Source organism: Vulpes vulpes, chromosome 6 (genome assembly GCF_048418805.1).
Source record: "Vulpes vulpes isolate BD-2025 chromosome 6, VulVul3, whole genome shotgun sequence".
NCBI classification, from domain to species: Eukaryota; Metazoa; Chordata; class Mammalia; order Carnivora; family Canidae; genus Vulpes; species Vulpes vulpes.
In genome coordinates, this window is record NC_132785.1 from 88,428,757 (window position 1) to 88,448,709 (window position 19,953).

Genomic DNA, 19,953 nt, shown 5'->3' on the forward strand with positions numbered 1-19,953 from the left:
ACCTTTCCTTTCTTTTCCTTTGTAGAGCACAGTCTGCACTTTGCCAGAACTTAGGGGAGCTCTGACTAGCTAGCTGGTAGGAAAATGAACTTGCAAATGTAATCTGTGATACTGACATGGGGATAGCAATCTCATTGCCAGCTGGATCAGCTTAAAGACTTTTAGCCTGGGCCCTATTCTGTCCAAGAGTGACACTTTCCTTCCTAAGTTACTGGCCCCCTGAACCCAGCTACCTCATTTTTCCATATCATGTAACTTTTCCCTAAAATTTGCCCTGGCCTGGCATGACGTGTGATGAGGATACTACCTTTTTCAGCCAGAGACACTCTGTAGTTCTCCAAGAAGATGACTTTCAACTTGCTTCCAACCACAGGGTCATTGTTCACCACCTCTGCCACTGAAGTGATCAGCTTTATGATCATTTTGGCCATGTGATACCCTGGGGCAGCCTTGGGGAAGAACATCAAACACACTAGCAGAATGCAGTGAAGAAATGGCAAAAGATTAGGGCCCCCACGTCCCCAGGGAATGGAATCGGCTTACTTTACCACCAATTATGACCGTTCTGGGCACAAATAACTTCCTAGGGTCTTTCTTAATGCCTGAAAAAGATGTAGAAGTGGATGGAATGGAGGACAGCTCGTGGGGGCGGGGTGGGGGTGAGACCCCGCCTAGAGTGCTGCTTCCACCTCCCGGGGGCGGGGGGGCCACAGGACTGACTCACGGTTGTACATGGTGACCACGTGCAGGCAGTTCAAGAGCTGCCGCTTGTACTCGTGGATCCTCTTCACATGCACGTCGAACATGGAGGATGGGTTGATCTTCACTTTGTACTCCTTCTCCAGGAACTGGGAAAACTTCAGCTTGTTCTCCTGTTGAGACAGTGCGTGATGCCAGAGCCCTGTTTGACTCGGAAGCGTCAGGTGGTCTGTTTCTAAAAACAGGGGCGTAATGAAGCCTCCGAACTAGGGCTGCTGCAGAGAAACTGCGGGGAGGAGCCCCACCTGCTTCACATTGGCGATTTCTCGGAGGAAGACGTCGTCGCCCAGGAAACTGTGTAGCTTTGTCAGCTGGCTCAAATCCTTCACGTAGTCTTCTCCGATTTTCTTTCAGTTTAAAGAAGAGGTGGTGGTTTTAATCAGGGATGACAGTCCAGCCCACACAAGCAGTTTCTGTAAGTCTGTGGCGGGTGCCTGCTACGGGACAGCTGACCTACCGCACAGCACACACAACGGCTATACTCACAGAAGAGGCTGGAAATGCTGTGTGGGAAGAACACTTTGCTAGTATCTTAAATGTAGTGTGAGTAGCAGCAAGTGTTAAAAGCAGGAAGGCTGGGGACGCCTGGGTGGCGCAGCGGTTGAGCGTCTGCCTTTCGCTCAGGGCCTGATCCCAGGATCGAGTCCCGCATCCAGCTCCCTGCATGCAGCCTGCTTCTCCCTCCCTCTGCCTCTCTCTCTCTCTGTGTCTCTCATGAATTAAAAAAAAAAAAAAAGAAAGAAAGAAAAGGCAGGAAACCTACTTAAAAGGGGTAACATGGAACCAAGTTTCTACCAATTATTTTTATGATCTTTGCTTACTAAATAGGCTCACACCATCTTCCATCTATGCATCCTATGAGTACTGTTGCTAGCTACAGAATTTGTGGACTCCTTGTTTAAAAATTAAGAATTTCAAGATGGCTACAGAGGAGAACTAAATCGAGCATGGAGACTTGGGGGACAGCACAGACATGACACTTGCTGAGGGCTGATGTAGCTGCCTGCTGCAGCCTGGATTCACGAATTAGAAGGAAATTCTACCACCTCTTGCATTGTGGTCAGGACTCCCCTGACTTTCCACTTACTTCTGCTATTAACTCTGCAAGCCCTGGGTTGCAGAGTAACAGCCAGCGCCTCGGAGTGATCCCGTTGGTTTTATTCTGAAATTTGTCTGGTTCTAGCTCACTGAAGTCCTTGAATCTGGAGACAGAAGAGACACATCACTGAATCTGTCTGAAAGAGCTGGTTCCTGTTACATTCACGAAGCCAAGTGAAGGCTTAGAAAGATTAAAGGTGGAGTAAGGGGCTGGCAACAGCTCCTGCTCTCACTCTAAAATAGAAATCCATTTGCAATTCAAAATAATTATAAGAAAAATCCAAATCAAATCACCTCCATATGATTTCCTGGCCCTGATATATATATATATATATACACACCAGACTTTTCAGCAGAATAGGGTTTTTTTTTTTTTTTTTTTTTGCTCCTAAATCTAGAATTAGGATGGCTCAGAGAAGAAGGCATTTTCTTTCTGAAGAGAAGTTACTTTGAATACAAGAAAATACTTCTGCACATTCTGACCTGGCCTTTCTTCATCCCAAGAGGCAAACCTACATTTACCAGCACGAGTGCATTCATGGAGTAATGTTCGACTCACAACCATAGGAATGGAGACTCACACTTGGTTCTTCACAATGTCTGAGTGAATTTTAGCCACGCCATTCACAGCATGGGAGCCCACAATGCAGAGGTGAGCCATGTTGATCCTTTTGCCTCCGTCCTCTTCTATCAGAGACATCCTTCTCAGACGGTCGACATCTTTAGGAAATAAGGCCGCAATTCTCTAGCCAAAGGAAGAGAAAGGCCTTGCTGGCCACTCAGGTTTAAAGCAACACTGAGAAAATGTCACTTCCCCAGAAAATTCTGTGATGGAACAAATATGAAACTTCATTCTCATAGAAGGGGGCTGGGTTTGCAATGTCACTCTCCATTCTGTTTCCAAAAAAATGTCTTTAATGGAGCCCCCCCATTAGTCTTGAATACTTTTGATGTATCAACAACTGACAGATGTTTGGGCCTCCAGTTTGATCAGAGGGAACATGATCGCCACCCTTAATATCTCAAGATCTCATTCTCAAAAGGGGTGTGAATCTCTAAAAATGACTTACATCTAAATGCTTCTGATTTATCTCATAAATGATTTGCAAATGTCGAGGAAGCAACTTCTCCACCAGCTCTACAGGCCAGCGCTCCAGGGCCTCTGGGAGCACCGTGTGGTTGGTATACGCAAAGGTCTTCTGGGTAATCTCCCATGCCTGAAGGAAAAGGAGAAGAGTTAGCTGCTTCCCTCTGCCAGAAAGGCTGCCTCTCAGGTGCACACCCCATCACACAAGACCAAACATTCCCTCAACTCCTGCCATTCTGCAACCAGGACAGTTCATCTGCACAGTTAGACATGTTCAATTCTGCCAAGTTCTGAATGATCCAGAGACTTGGAATATGTTTTGTGTGGGGGTGTGGGAGGGGAGGAGGGAAGCAGCCATTTGTAAAACTGTCTGATAAAATTGAAGACAACATACTGGTAAGTCTTCTCTACTATCCTAACATGCCACTTATTAAATAGGCAAAATCTGAGCAATACAAACAAGCAATGTTCTGAGAAATACAGAGTATGTTTAAAATACCGATTTGCAAACTGCTGGGGACACTTTCAATTAGCTGTGTTCTGAGGTTGGAGAATTTAATTTAGAATCCTTTTAGACACAAAAATGGTAATCACAATGTAAGTCTGAGCTACTGAGCTGTGTCCCATTAGAATGTATTGATTTATTTCTTACTTTTACTCCCTGGAAAGCAGTAAGGACACAGAAATGTTAGCACGAGGGCAGACTTTACATTTAACCATTGGAAGTTTGTAACAGTAACTTATTTTGAAAATCGTATAAGGAGCTTCTGGCAAAATCTCTGAACCACAGATATTCTATTTAATTAAAGGAAAAGGAAGCCAAACTCTCCAGACCTTGGTCCAGGGCAGCTTTTCAATATCCACAAAAATCCTCATCAGCTCAGGGATGGCAAGTGCGGGGTGCGTGTCATTCAGCTGGATGGCAACCTGTATGGGGAAAAGGCATCAGCATGCAGGTGACGGATGGCCCAGGGTCTGGCTCCCTTATCCTCATGAATGTCCACGCAAAGCACCAAACAAAATGCCCGCCTTCTGTGAGGCACTTTAAGCATATCACACCTACTCAACTTCTTTAGCACTGAAAAAGAGGAGTAAATCTGATGGGAAGTCTTGGTCCCACAATTGTCTCTGCCCCTGTTCACAGACCGAATACTTGCCTGATCTGGAAAGGCATCAAATGTGGTTTTGGCACTGTCGGTAGAGCCAAACTTGGAGGCTTTGAAACGTCGGATGACATCTTGCAAGGTAGCCGCCACCACAAAGTACTCCTGCTTCAATCTTAGCTCCTTTCCTTCAAAAAACTTCAAGCCAGAGAGTGAGTGAGAGTGGCTCACACCGTTAGGCGGGGCCAGAATATGTCAGGGATCTCCTGCCCAGAGAACTTTGCAACTAAAGCTCACAGGACAAGTGGAGAGGGCAGACGTTAGACTTCGCTCTTTCCTGAAGTGTAAAGGGGTTTTAAAAAGGCATACAAATATCAGATAAAGGGAATGGGAGATAAGACAACAGCAACAACCTTTTCAAAGCTAAAAAATTGAGGGGTGAGTGGTAATTGGGCTAGAAAACCCAGGAGAGCTGAATCTTGACCTGGTAGAAGAGCCAAAAAAGCAAATAAACGTATGCGCCAAAGCCCCTCAGGTTCAGGACTTGGCAGCACTGGGTGCCTGTAGAAGTAGGGATGAAGATGTGGTACAAGGTTAGTTGTGCACCTAAGAAGCAGGATGAACCTCAGACTTCATCCCCAGTTCCCTCAGCTGAGCAATCTCCTTCTCCTACTCAGGCAGAGGCCCAATATGTATTCTCTGGAGAAGGTAACACAGGGCTCTCTAGGCTGGAGGGAGGCAGGTAGAGTTGAAAGCAGGGGTACCACTCTGTACTGAAAATGGGGAGAAAGGAGTAAAGTAAAAGTTTATGTGCCGGATTGTTGGGACTCTCAGCCTTCTTCTCCCAACCAATTCTAGAACATAGGCAGCTGATATCAGTTCTGCCAGGAAGGAAGCTGCAAGAACCTTCTCTTCAAGGTGAGAAAGATTAGCAAGAGCAGTCCTGCACAGTGGGGACCTCAGACAAGACATGGAGGATGAATCAGAGAACTCTTGACTGAATCACTGAAGAACTTAGGGAGCACATCTAAGATTCTGCACTTTTCTTACAGGTGATCAGATTTTAAAGAGCGTTAAGCAAGAAAAAAATAACTAGCTGCAGGAAGAGGACAGTTGCAAGATTCCTGGAAGAGAGACTAATGTCTGGACGAGGGCTATGGCCAAGCTGGGGAGAGTGAATGAGTTTGTTTTTGTAATTATAGTACCAAAATGATTTATCAACTCGTACTGATAAACAGGCATGACTCTGACAGTTAACTACCTTTTACTCAATTTAGTTAACTTTGCACCCTATGCTAACTCCGTATCCCCTGTGAATTGCTGTAGATGGTTATTTCCAAGTAAAGTTAGGATTGGCTCTTACTGAAGATAGGAGGATGAATTTTAAGCCCCTTGCAGTTAAATAATACTACAGGCTAGGTTTGGCTAGACAAGTTGGCTTGGAGGGATTCTTACTTTAATTGACCACAAAACAAAACAACTTTTTTACTTTTGGGTCAGAGATTTTTCTGACATGTACTGAAGTCACAATGTCTTTCTCAAAGGAAAAGAATAACATATGCCATTAAGTTTCTGAAAATGCTGCAGCAAACTTAATCTAGAGACTATACCACTAAGTGGATGCTCAGTCTTAAGGACCATTTATGTCCTAGTCTCCCAATCCTTGTTTCGTGCCATCTTTGCAGAGTAGAGTACTACTCCACTCTTGTTGTAGAGGCAAGAGTTGTTGTTTCTGAGACTTATTATTAAAAGAGTAAATCATTATAGCTTCAAGAATATAATTTTACCCACATATAAGATAGAGCTAGGTATATTTAAACCAACTAAGAATCCATAGTTGTCATCTCATCTGTGATGCAGTTCCAAGTTTAAAAAAAAAATTAAATTTTAGCTATTTTTGGTGTAAAATTAGGAACAATCACCTATAAAGAAAAGTTTCAAGAGATGAATAATGGCATAAGAAACAATGTTTGCTCCTGGATCTGGTCCAAGGTCCAGACCCCACCTTGCCTGAGTGTAGAAGGCTGGGAAGAACCTGTCAGTAAAGGGAAGAGGCCACACTGGAAATCTCTGGGGTGTTCTGACTCTTGGAAGAAAATTCTGTTTGGAAAGAAAGTAGTAATTCACCAGTGTCTCACTTCATCTTTTTACCAGGTTTTGTTTTGAAATGTACACACATAACCTCCTAATTAGTTGTGAGGTCAATAGTCAAAGGCAAAATACCAATTCTGACTGCATGAGTTGTACAGATTTGTTTTCCTTACTTGGGTGGGAGGGGAAATCTAGATAATTCAGGAAGAGATATGGAGATTATTGTGCACTGAAGAAAGAAATCAGTATTGAAGATGAGCTTTATGGACTGTGGCAAAGTGCTTCTGAAATAAGCTGTTTCTGTCTCCACTGAGAAAGCAAGCTTGACCACTCACATTATCATTGGGATAGAGGACCCGGGAGATGTTCTCCGCCAGATTTCGGTCCAGTACGGCCTGAATGTAGTCTCCAACGTTAACTGAGGGGAAGGTTAGAAAAATGAATAAATAGACAAGCTAGCCACTGTGTTCGAAGCCCCTTGACCTCACCTGATGTGTGCTGCGTGCCATGTGGATGTAGGGGATTCCTACAAATTCTGAAAATCCAAAAGGATTTCCACAGACCATCATGCTGTGATTCACATGAGAATATAAGAGGGCCAAAGAGAAGAGCTGTTTTTAAAATGTCCTCCATGTGTGCTCCATAACATGGCTGCTCACTGAAGACTTCCAACCAGAAACTCAAGTCTTTTCTCCCAAGTTCAATTTGATACTAACTGGCTATCAGAAAGATTACACACACACACACACACTCTCTCTCTCTCTCTTTCTCTCTCACTGACACATACAGAAACCATATATGTCCCAGTCCTTGAGATCCTTGTTTTGTGTCATTTTTTTTTAGAGCTGGTGCTGATCTGGTTGCCTCTGAGATCAAAAAGATTAAACACGCATGAACGTTCATGGGAGCCCAGGCTGTACTCACAGTCTCTGAGGTTAAAGTCGTTTGGCGCCCGAGCGGACCAGAGGCGCATAGTATTGACGGTGTTATTCAAATACCCAGGCACTGGGGTATCATATGGCAGGGCCAGGACCACCTGTGGGATTAAACCAAAGCAGCTGCTCAGTTCACCACTACATGTGTGGTGATGTAGGCTGAACAGTGGGCCAGGATTTGGCAACTGGGATTCTGTTCTTAGCTCCATCACCAGACCAGACTGTAGGAGGCCTAAAACAAGATAAGGGTCCTAGGTCTGAGGGAGTCTTAGGGGCTATGTGGAGCCTTCTCCCACTGGAGCAATCTGGATAACTGGAATCATCCAGACTCATGGTTCACTATATCATTCCCAGGTTGACTTTGCTTTGTGTCCCTCACCCTAATCTGGGTACAGCTCTTTCATGTTTATTTAAGTCATTATTCTGAGAATAGTAAAATATGATATGCAAAGTAACAAATGTGAATCCATACCCATTAAAAAATAGTAATCAGGCAAGGTTTAGTGTAATTCAAAGATTTTTTTTAAAGTTAGTCATGAGAGACAGAGAGAGAGAGAGAGAGAGAGGCAGAGACACAGGCAGAGAGAAGCAGGCTCCATGCAGGAAGCCCAGCGTAGGACTCAATCCCGGGTCTCCAGGATCACACCCTGAACTGAAGGTGGTGCTTAACTGCTGAGCCCACCCAGGCCGCCCTAGTGTAAGTAATTCAATGATCTGATTTCAAATATGGTGAAAATTAATGGAACAGAAATATATGAAGATAGATTATAGATGACGTTGAAAATAATATGCAAGATTTTTCAAAGCTGCATGAAGAACAGCTATGTTAGTGAACTGACAAATCAGCTGATAGTTAACTGGACGGGTGTAAGAGGTGAGCTTTAGAAAATGTATCTCAGGCTTTGTGATGGTCACTGAGACAGAGAAGAACAGGAAGATAACTATGTTGCACGTAAATTTAAAATTTCTGTGGGAAAAGACTCACCTCTATTCCCTGCCTCATCAGCCAAGCTCAAAGGAAGGGGAATGACAGAATGATTGTACTGGAGGATGCCAGAGATCATTTAGTGCAACCCACTCATTTTGGACATGAGAGGAATGAGGCTGAGAGAGAAGTGACTTGCCCACAGTCACAGTCAGTGGTAGGGTTGAAACCTAAACGCAAATCTCTAATGTGGTCTGTTGAATTATGAATGGATGGAGCATTATAGCCTGTATGAGTCAATCACCACTATTCAGTCATGCTTCCATGAGTACCATGACCTCGAAGTAATAAATCATTCTTTTTTTAAATGCCTTTTACTAGGAAACAAAGGTCTCTGGAGATTTTTTTTAAAGCACATTGTGATCCATGGGGAAAGGTGTTTACAGAGTGGGAGTGAGTCTGGGTTCAAACACGATTTGTTCTTTTGACCCTTAAAGTGTAATTAAGGCAGCTGGGGAAGCACACAACTCGGATGTCCCTTTAGAGAACTTCAGGCAGAACTTGTCACCTGGGAGCTCGAGCTGAGCCCAGACAAAGCTGTGCTTTCTTAAAGATGGTCCCATTGTGGTGGGATCTTGAGAGCTAGGACTTGTCCCGTGAGCAATCTTTAATCTCAGGCCCTACCAGCCTGGCTGCTTGCTCTGAGGTATATGGCCCACTGAGGTTCTTCCTAAGAATCCTCCTTCTTTCCCCTTTTCTCTTCGTAGGTGCCATGCCTCCTCCACTCCACCTCCCACGCCCTGTCATTCACAGGCATTGCCCCAAAATGTCACTTGGACTTCTGATTCTCTCTGGTGTCTGTTTCCCAGAGGACCTGAGGTGAAATACAAGTGAAATGGATTGCTCGGTTTATTGGAAGTTGCCCACAGCATGTGTATACCATGCCTGTCCTCATGCTCTCTGACCTCACCAGCTACAGACCTTGAGCTGACTTGGGCAATGGCTTCTATAAATCCATAAAGTGCTGCACAGCTTGGGGCAGCTCACCTTATATTGCATCTGCCCCATAACCTTGCCTTTGTGGGCACAGAAAAATATACTGTTTCTAACTGAACTTTCGGATATATTATGAAAATGGCTAGAGGTGTTCCATAAATACAAGGTAGCTCAACAGTGGGACCTATTGTAAACAGAATATTTTTCAGGACTGATTGTGTAAGCTATATACATTTAAATAGGTCAGAAGTCACTGGAAGTTTTAGACACTAAAACTAAATATTTGTATACTAAATACTCACTAGTTTAATACCAACTACATGTGTGAATTCTTTGGATATATTAATGATTCATTTGTTTGCTGCTCTCCTGACCATATCTGTAACGAGCTACAACTTAGATTGTGTTCTATTGTTTAACCAAATGTAGAAAAAGAGAAAGAGAAACTTATTTTGAATTTACAGTACTAGTTTATTCCATAAACGATTATACTATAATGATCTATTTTAGCTTCTAATCTGCTATTTCCTATGTTGAATAAATTCTATCTACCCTCATATAGAAAAATCATTTTTAAATAGCCTTTTTTTTTTCTGAACTGTGAAGAGCTTTATGTGGATTAGCAGAATAAATTATCAGTTTAAAAAATCAACTATAAAGTGGGTCTTGGTTCTTCTAAAATAAAATAAAGCATTTATTCATGGGGAATAATCCACAAGCCAACTGAATTAAGCATTACAGTACTGAATTTCACTCACAATTTTGCCAGCTAAAAATATTAACTTGCTCTTTACCATTTTCTTTACACTTTTAAAGAATGGCCAGTGACATATCCTTCCTAGCCTGAGATCGTATTTATTAAGCAAATATCTCAAGTAAAGCCTCCAAAGATTGGACAATTCAGTCTAGTATTAATAGGAGTTATTAATCAGAAAATGAGAAGACAGCAAAGCACAAAGGATCACTAGGGGTGCTGAGAAGTGAATTAATTGGTCAGCAACATGGTAATGCTCAAATCTAGTGGCAGGATAAATACCTATTATGAATTAAGTCTATCTGGATTGACACTAGCTTTATTTCTCTAAAAGTGATTTTGCATAAAATAATAATGCATTTTGCAATATTTTGTATTATTTTCTTGACTTTGCAATAGATAAAAATTTTGGCAATCCTTTGAATAAATACTTCAGTTTTTAAAATATCTACCCTTGGGAGAGGGGAGGAAAAAATATTTACCCCTAAAAAGTCACAAGTAAATGTATCTATAGCAGTGAGGTAAGGAATGACATTTAAATTTATTTAATCTTGGTATCAAAAGCTTTATATAATACTGGAGAGCTAAGCATACTAGGATTATAGAATTGTTAATTTCTGATAAAGCTGATTGCAAAATGACCCTAATATTCACTAGACCTTGGGGAAGTTGCTTCTCTCTTGGTCTAAGCAACCTTGTTTTCAAAGAGTGGGTTCACTACAAGAAGGAACAGATTTATTGATAAAAACATATTCTATTATTCAATATACAATATACTATTCTCAATATCATATACACATCATCCTCTGTGCTATACTATACAAGGCACTCATCATGAGGACACTCTGAATACCTGGGTGTCGATCCATTTGGTCCCAGTGTTGGTGTGCTCCACTTTCCCATAGAAGTGCACGGGCAGCATGAACTCAGGCCGGGCCTTCTCCCAGGGGTTTCCATGTCTGAGCCAATCATCTGCCTCTTCTATCTGCAAAAAGGACATGGCAGGGAGTTTATTTTTCAGGAGAGGAACTTCAATGATCTCAAAGCAAATTATGTAGAATCAAAACTATCTTTGACTAAAGCAATGCAAGAATACTGTTTTGGTAAGAAAGAATATTGGTTCTATCAATCTCAATTTACCTTTGATAGAGTATAACAACCTAAATCAACAATAATCATACTTGTCAATACATATGACTACATTTAATTCTCATAGCCCAACCCTATAGGATGGAGCTACGATTTTTCCCTTTTACAAAAAAATATTTATTTATTTGGGAGAGAGGAGAGAGAAAGAGAAACAGAGCAGGAGTGAGGGTAGAAGGATGGAAAGAGAAGCAGACTCCCCATTGAGCAGAGAGCCTGACGTGGGGCTCAATCTCAGGACCCTCGGATCATGACCCAAGTCGAAGGCAGATGCTTAACCGACTGAGCCACCCAGGCAGTCCATGACTTTTCCCTTTATAAAGATGAGGAAATTGTAACTTGCTCAAAGTCACTTTATACTTTACAAAGTGACCCCCATGATGTTTGATATACTATCAAACAGATAGTATATGGTATGGCTGAGATTTGACCTTAGTTCTATGGGTTCTAAAGCCTGTGTCTTAACATCTGTGAATACAATTGTCCAGCTTGAGGGATAGAGAGAAGCTATCCAGGGATGTTTACAATTGGATACCGGAACCTGATGGCTCCCATATGATGGAGAATCTGTCAAGATTCTTTTGCCTAGAATGCACAGACCAGTTCAGAAATACTAATCATAGAGAGCTCTCTTAAGAAAGCTTATTTCAATATAGATATAAGGTACCATTACATCTTGTTGAATTCAATCGCTTTAGTAATTTTGATCTGATAAGGAACATTAATTATGGTTCATTTTGAAAATAACATATACTAAGATGTAAGGAATTTATTGACAATTTTAACATTTTCTCATGTATTTATAACCACATATTTCGTATAAAAAATTTAAAAATCATAATTTATATTTAGGGTATTCTGGACATCAAATGAATTTTGGTTTGCAACAGATGTGCCAAAACAAAACAAAAATGCACTGGAGAGGAGGGATGTATTTTTAAGGTAAAGATATTATTAGTAAAAACATTAAAATATTACATATATATTAAATAATGCAATTTTGTTTTGACAAGAAAGGAGGAGTAAGGGCTTTTAGTACAAAGTACTCCTGTCAAAGAGATTACCCCAAATCTGGTTATTTTACTTATCTGATTCCTCACCTTCCCCTTTTAGAAAACTTAGCTTTAGTTTAAAAAGATTTTGTTTACGAATTATGATGGACTGCTGGATGTTTCATGACTACCACCCACATATGAATTCAGTGCCTGCCCCAGGGATAGTGTGGAGACAAACACAGCTACTGTCTTTTGAGATATTAGACAAACCACTGGCGTCAACAGACAGACAAGTAAATACACATGCATTTATTCAAACATTGATCATGACTTTATGTTAAGAAAGCCAGTGAGCTACCCAATTATACTAAGTACCAGCATAATGGTGAATGAAAAGGAGACTTAGAAACAAAATCTGTAAATGGTAGATCTGGGAGTTCGAGAGACATGGGAGGCAGGAGGATGCATCACAGGTAGGGTGAAGCCTAGGGAAAGCTGGAGCAAGGTTTGAGCTAATCAGCTGAGCAAACCTTGTTAAAAATGCAGATTCTCAGTCTGGGGAGTGGTCTGAAATTCTGCATTTTTAACAAGTCCTCAGGAGCTACGTGGTGATACGAAGTCAGTAACTGCAACTCACAATTTAGACTTCTGCTATTCTAGTCAGAAGGAGAACAACAAAAAATAAAATAAAAATTTAACAGGAAACGGTTGCATTTCATCAGTTGTTAATCTTTCATCTAGAGTCCACAAGCTTGTGTTAAAAACTAGAAACTCCACACAAATGAGAATATCCGCAAAGGATCAAAACATCCTGACTTACCAAACACTTTCTGCGGCTCTTAGGCAAGGGAAGGTGGGGGTTTTCAAATACTGGTCAGTGTGAACACTGCTTCCTGTAACAGGAAGACACTTCATTTCAGCGCTCGGGACTGTCGTGAAACATACCTGAAGGTATGCCACGAAACAGGACAATGAGGTAGAAATAGCTTTCCTCTCAAAAGCCATGTGTACAGGAGAGCTGACAACGTATTTTCTGCTGAGAAATGCAGCGAGATCATATTGGTTTGCCCTCAAGCAGCTTTCAATGCTCTTACAAGAGATGAACTCTGGACTTGCCACCACTGGCCCACTCCTATGCAAGTCAGAGCCTGCGTTTGCTCTTCTGAGGGTACACAAAGTGACAAGGCACATCAGCAGATTACTCTTAATGATATCAAATGATGGTCTAGTTTTTCCCTGCTGAATAATGGCTGATTTTAAGTTCACTGGGGTAATAAGTTCTGTAGAAAGATAGAATTCTTAGCCTGCCGTTCTTTATTTTGAGTCTCTTCCTGATTTGGCAAGGAATCAGATAATTAATTCCCTCAAGTTCACAAAGCTTGTTTTTAAGGTAAATTGAAAAACATTTCATAACCACAAGTTGGTCTGAGCAGATCAAAGGAGAAAAGAGAACTGCCCCCTACCACTCCCTCTAAATCCACAGAAGCTGCGGAATGGTGATAAACGTCTTCTCTACTTTTCTTTCTTTCAATAAATCAATAAACTGCTCTGTAAATTTAGATTTCCACATAGCCAATGATCCCTGAATGCACTAACATGCTGAGCCATACGAAGGGTGGGGGCAAGATGGAAGGCTTTATTTACATCCAAGGGGGCTGTTGGGTCTGAGCATCCCAGATGAAAGATAACTGAGACAAAGTGAGCATGGGTCTGTGGAGTGAGAAGTAGTGTGCCAGTCAGGCGAGGGGGGACAGCCTAGACTTGGCACCTCCCTAGAGGAATGACTCAATGGAATCTGTACTATAGCCAGCACAGAAGCAGAGGTCGGCCCAGGGAGCTCTGTTAGTGACTGAATTCTAAGAAATGCTTTCCCTCTCAACGGTGGGACACACAGGACATGAAGACCTTACAAGCAAACAAACTTTGTTTTCTGATGGAACAAATCATTGAAAACTGTTTCCGGGGAACACCACAAATTCAATAGTGGTAACTAGAAGCTTATTGGGCAATGTGAATTGTGCATGACTAGTTACAGCAGACTTGGCACAGGTTCTGAGGAGAGGGAAGGGTTCTGTAGATGTTGTTTGATTCAACTCTAAGACACCTGCTGTGAGCACCTTTCTGCTCAGAACTTTGGTAATGATTGTTAAACTTTAATGCCAGGCTGTTGCAATTGTCTTTCCCTTCCTCCTCCCAGGAGCCAATTATTTTCATAGAACACTATTACTGATAAACTTTCAATGATTCTCGTTAGATAGACTTCAAGAATTTTTTTAAGTCAAGAATTTTGGCAATAAAATGATTTCCTGTAGGGGGTTCACAATGAACACTATGTTACTGTAAATCTTCCTTCAAGAGAGACTTCAAAAAATATAAGTCCATTAACCTTCAAAAATCTTCCCAGCTTGGGGCACCAAGCATGCAACTCTTGCTCTTGGGGTCATGAGTTTAAGCCCCACATTGGATGTGGAGCCTACTTAAAAAAAAAAAAAAAAAAGACTCTTCCCAGCTTGTGCCATTTTCTTTAGCAATGATGTATCTGATGTGCTTGAGGGCATGCCCACCTAGAGGCATGCTGCTTTCCCAGAAGATACATTTTGTTTTTTTATGGAAATAGTTTCTTTTTTCATAGTATAATGTATTTAAAATACCACCCCAGTAAATAATGTATATGGTAAATACTATTATGAGTTTTTCTGACTCCGTTTCAAGTCATCATGAGAGTGGTGATGATGGCTAGTGAGGTCAGCTTTGGAGACTAGCAAAAGCCACACAGTCTCTCATTTTTATGCACATCAGAAATATATACTTCCTGGGTCTGACAGGAGAAAAAGGGATGGTTTCCTAGAATAAAGGCCACTTAACAGTAACAAAGGTACCAGGTATGATTTTCAAAGAGCAAACTTTCATTAAATTCTGGGGAAAATGTGCTTCAAAAATTTTTTTTTGAGATTGATTTGCTGAGTTTCTTTTAAATTTTTCATAGGATAGTAAGGAGATAAGAAAGAAAATCCTTAAACATTCTGGGGTATAATGAATACCACATGGAACTTTCAAAGACTGAAAATGGATACCATATATTGCTTGGTCAGATGGTGTCAAAACATTGGTTGTCCTGGAAATGCAGGCTAAACTAGATTTCTCACACTGGAACTCTAGGTTAGTTCATTGAGGAAGGGAACTCGTTATTTTGTTTTTATAAATTTTGTGATTGTTATTTTTTTAAGATTATTTATTTATTCATGAGAGACACACAGAGAGGCAGAGACATAACCAGAGGGAGAAGCAGGCTCCCCGAGGGGATCCTGATGTCGGACTCGATCCCAAAACCCCAGGATCATGACCTGAGTCAAAGGCAGATGCTCAACCACTAAGCCATCAAGGTGTCCCTAATTTTATGATTATAAAATACACATTTCTTATGGAATATGAGTCATGTGGAAGAACAAATATAAGATAGTAAAAGTTACCTGTAATCCTATCTCCCAGAGATAACTACTGTTGAAACTGATGTATTTTTTCCTAGTATTTTACCTTTTTGGCTTCTTTTGGATAGTCATACCATCCATATGATTCCATACCTCCTTTCCTCAACTAACATAAAGTTTCCCATTTCATTAAAATTAATACAAATATAATAATAACTACATCGATATTTATTATATAATACCATAATTTATTAAATTATCCTCTTTTTCTTAGGCAAAATTAACATTTTACTGGGAGCCTATCTGTGTACCATACATTTTACATATATTCATAATGGTTTTGTGAAGCTGGTATCTCCATTTTGCAGATGAGGAAATTGAGGCTCAGAGGCATCAGGTAAACTAATCAAAGCAACACACCTCATAATGAGTTGCAATTAGGCCTCAAATTAGAAACCAGATCTCAATTAGGGCCTACATATTTTTCCCTACACAGTGCTGCCCTCTAATTTATTTATGGATACCTAAAACACACTGGTCCTTAACAAAATTTGGAAGTTTATCTTTCAAGATGTTCCTAGTATTATCCTTCTGAGACTTTTCCTTGGTGCATTCTCTCATCCCACCAAACCTTTTAGTTCCTTCTTGCTTAGCTCAGAGAGTGTCAAAATCCTGATTGCAGGAAGGAGAATGGCGCTGACACTAAATTTATTCTCATCCTTCCTCCCCCTTGCGATTAGTTCCAGCCTAGGTCGCCCTGTCCTACCCTGAGCACTCTTCTATCTCAGACTAACTCATAGAAGTGTGGGAGGGGCTCAGAGAATGTGGGCTTTTTGGAAATCGAATCCAGCCTCTTTTTGTTAATGATGTGTGTGTGTAGGGGAAAAAGAAAGGGAGAGAGAAAGCGTAAATCATACTTAGCATCAGGGAAGACTATTCAGACTAGGGCGATTGTAGGCTCAAAGAATGACCAAAGATAAAAGAAACAAATACCTAAGAATCCAGTTTGGTTATATAAAAATCAAAGGAAAGTGATTTGTATGGACTGATTACTACTGTGCAGATTTCTGCAGAACACTATAACTATACATATTAAATAGGTGCCAGATTTATTGGACATAAAAGTTACAAGACTGCCTGCTTGTATCTTATAAAAAAAAATTAGAACAGTGAGCTTATGTGTCTTGTAAGATAAACAAATTAAGGAGGGCGAGACTGAGTATAGAGAAGAATACTGAACGTGGACCTGGAAATCTGGGGATATAGAGCCATGTTTGCCAGCAGTGTGATCTGAGGTAACTCCACTGCTTAAGAGTCTCCATTTTCTCACCTATAAAATAGCAGCATGCTTCCTACCAGCAAGAGTTATAGGGGAAGGTCATAAGTCAAAAGATGTGCTCCTCCTTTTGCATGCTGCAGAGAACAGATGTCACACATTGTAGAGGGTCTGCATTCAGGTGTCAGTGATGAATGTTTTCAGAGTATTCTTATGAGTCAGACATTATGTGAGGTGCTATGGCAGGCTCTCAGCTCTTAGGGAACTCACATCCCAAAGGGGGAAGACTGCTAGTTTTTAGTGATGTCAATTTAATGCCAGAGATATTAGAAGAGCTCTATATTAAGTATCTGTAAATTATAAATCACCCAGAATGCTATGAAGGAGAAGTATTTTAATAACAAGATTTTGAAAGATGGCTCACATACCTGCCATCCATCTCGGATCTTCTGATTGAAGATTCCATATTCGTATCGGATGCCATATCCATAGGCTGCAAGTCCCAGGGTTGCCATGGAATCCAAGAAGCAAGCTAAATTAAAGAGAGCACAGGCAAAAGGCAGAGTCATCAAGGTTAGTCCAAATTTTATCTTTTAAAACAAAACAAATTTCATCTTTCTTTAAAAAACATGGCAGCCATAAAACATTTTTCTCTGAAAAACCACATGTGTATTTTAAAGCACAGAGATAGCTGTACAGTATTAAATTTTTTAAATAACATTTTAAAATTATAAAATGAGTATTATAGAAAAAAATCAGAAAATACAAAAATGTATAAAGAAGAAAACAAACAGCATTTACTATCTCACCATACATGTTGTCTGTAACATTGTGTACATGTTGGCATTTCATTTGAGAATGATAAGGAAGCTGGCCTGCCTTAGATATATTCATTATTGTGTCTGTCACTCACACTGCCCTTTCTAAGGGAAGCTGTCTCTATGGCCCCTGCTTGAAAAGATGGCCTTAGGAGAGTATTATTTACATGTGACCAGCTACCCAACTAGCTGTGGCAGACTATCTTTCTGGTTAATGGAATTCCAATGTTGTTCAGATATCAGGTGGTCACATGCTTCAGGGAGGCTGGGCCAGGAAATGAATCATGCTTTGGTCTAAGCTTCAAAGCCAAATCTAGTAATTCTATTTCCTTCACCAGTGATTGGTTTTGGCATGGGCACACAATGGCCTACAATCTAATGAGAGGTTCTGAGAAGTCTGCTGGGTGCAGTGAAAGATTTCCTTGCTCTTGCCATTTTTTCCCCATGAAACAAAAGCCAAAAGAACCACAAAGATCCCGAGTCCTGAAGAATCATGGAGTCCTTGCTTAGTCAGTGATAACACATGTCTTTGTTGGTTGAACTCACTGATGAAAGATTTTCTGTTTCCTCTAGCCAAAACCATTAATGACAGACCCCCCCCTATCCAGAGCAGCCAATCAAAAGGCTGGGCAGGGGTCTATGTTGTGGCCAGGTGCAATCTGAGAGGTTACTATTGTAACTGTTACTGATTGTTCCTTTCAGGAATTTGAACTGAGAAATATACAGAGAATGAGGAAATGTACAATAGGATCTAAAACTGAAAAGAGCATTTGTAGATCAAACAGATACCGGCTGAAGTAGGTTCAAGTAGGTTCACGGTGGGGCCCTAAAACAGAGAATCTACAAAGGCCAATGCCTTCAAGTTACTGTAACATCACAGTGGTCTTTCAGTCCCTGTGCTGCCATGGCCTGACTCTGCTTAGTTCCTGCTCTCTCAGAGCTGTGGCCATTTGCTTTTTCCTTGCTTTTGATCAAATTATTTTCAGAGCCTGACCAAAAGGGTCCCAACTTTTTCAGTCATGTCAGAGATGAGGCCATCTAATGAGAATCACTCAGCCTCATTTACCACTTCACATTGTGACCTTAGCCAATGGAAGGTCATTAATATCAGGTACAGAGTGGGGTTAACCCAGACAACAAATAGGCCTGGGGCTTTACATAAATGAAAGGCAGGCTGGTTGTCATTCTTCAATGTGTATGCCACTGGTTCTGCTGGTCTTTCTACAGCCTCATGGAAAGCCTACTAAATTGCTCAGTGGTTGACTTTACAAGGTAGTATTTTTTAATACTAAAAGCAATGTCCATGCACACTGCAACCAATGTAGTAAGGATTGCACACTGCAACCAATGTAGTAAGGATTAAATACCATGAAATACACTCCAATGGATTTTCAGTAATTTGAAAGTGTGTGTAAAATTAAGAGATACTGAAATCGTTTCTGAAAAAAGAAGAAATAGATTATTTTTCGTAGAGTGCAATCTGATAAAGACCTGTATGGTGGTACATTTTTATTATTCAATTTAAATTTCACAAGTACACTGTATATTAATTATACTGGAATTAAAATAAAAAAATAAATTTCACAAGCAATATATCCTCATTGTAAAAAACATTAAAACATTAACGACAGGGTGAGCACCCTCAGTTTTGCACTCCTCTCTAGGGAAGATCAGAGGGAGCAGTTTAGTATTTCAAATTCCAGACTTTTTTCCCTATGGATTTACACATATACTTACAGAAAATATTTAATTTTTAAAAAACATAAATCATATCACACTGTGTTGCTTTTAATGCCACTTGCTTTTTTTCCTTCCCCTTTAGAGGTCTACCCAGAGAAGTGCATACAGATCAATTTTATTGTTTTTATTCTTTTACTGCCTATTTTTTTTGCAGCATATATGTTCCAATACTTACTTACCTATTCTTAGATCAAGGGAAATTAGGTTATTTCTAATATTTTGCCTTAGCAAACAATAATATAATAATTTTTTCACATGCCTCCTTGTGCACTTTTATCTTTGAATATATCTTTAAGAGAGTAAATATCAGGAAGTAGAACTGCTTGGTCACAGGGAAGCATATTTTTAATTTAATGGAGTTGGTATTATCTTTTTAATGTTTTCCTTTATATCTGTTGAAAAATCATTTCCTGGATAAAGCACTCAAACTGGATCCATACAAAAAAGATATTAATGAACTAAATCATCATCATCTCAATAATATGACAAGAGTATCATTGCCTACTAGTCAATCAGAAGCAAACTGTTAAGAGCACAAGACAACAACATAATGGTAAAACAACTTAGGTCACAGCTCACAAGTATGTGAAGTGAGTAGCTGTGGACAAGTGCCAGTGACAGAAAGGGACCACTTTGGAAACCCGTAAGTGCACAGGAAGGAGCAGGTTAACTGTGGGGTTTTAAGCAATGTCTCCAAGGGTTTTAAGCAATGTCTCTTTTGTTCCAGTTCCCATCTCTACTCTTTGTATAGAGCTGATCAAGCCATAGTGCAAACTCAAAAACATAGACTTCTATAACCAGG

The 19,953-nt window shown here is 40.5% G+C and overlaps 1 protein-coding gene across 2 annotated transcripts in view; it reads right to left on the bottom strand.

Annotated features, from left to right (window-relative positions):
• PYGL (glycogen phosphorylase L) overlaps window positions 1–19,953 on the bottom strand; it is a 42,585-nt gene that overhangs the window by 13,856 nt on the left and 8,776 nt on the right. For both annotated transcript variants that reach the window (XM_026000716.2, XM_072761538.1), the window contains exons 4-16: window positions 17,022–17,125; window positions 10,602–10,733; window positions 7,063–7,174; window positions 6,474–6,556; window positions 4,102–4,245; window positions 3,779–3,871; window positions 2,928–3,074; window positions 2,439–2,602; window positions 1,847–1,961; window positions 1,005–1,106; window positions 725–872; window positions 544–602; window positions 308–449 (exon numbers count right to left, since the gene is read on the bottom strand). In XM_026000716.2, coding sequence (XP_025856501.2) covers window positions 308–449; window positions 544–602; window positions 725–872; window positions 1,005–1,106; window positions 1,847–1,961; window positions 2,439–2,602; window positions 2,928–3,074; window positions 3,779–3,871; window positions 4,102–4,245; window positions 6,474–6,556; window positions 7,063–7,174; window positions 10,602–10,733; window positions 17,022–17,125 — 1,545 coding nt within the window. The remainder of the gene's footprint in view (window positions 1–307; window positions 450–543; window positions 603–724; window positions 873–1,004; window positions 1,107–1,846; window positions 1,962–2,438; window positions 2,603–2,927; window positions 3,075–3,778; window positions 3,872–4,101; window positions 4,246–6,473; window positions 6,557–7,062; window positions 7,175–10,601; window positions 10,734–17,021; window positions 17,126–19,953) is intronic.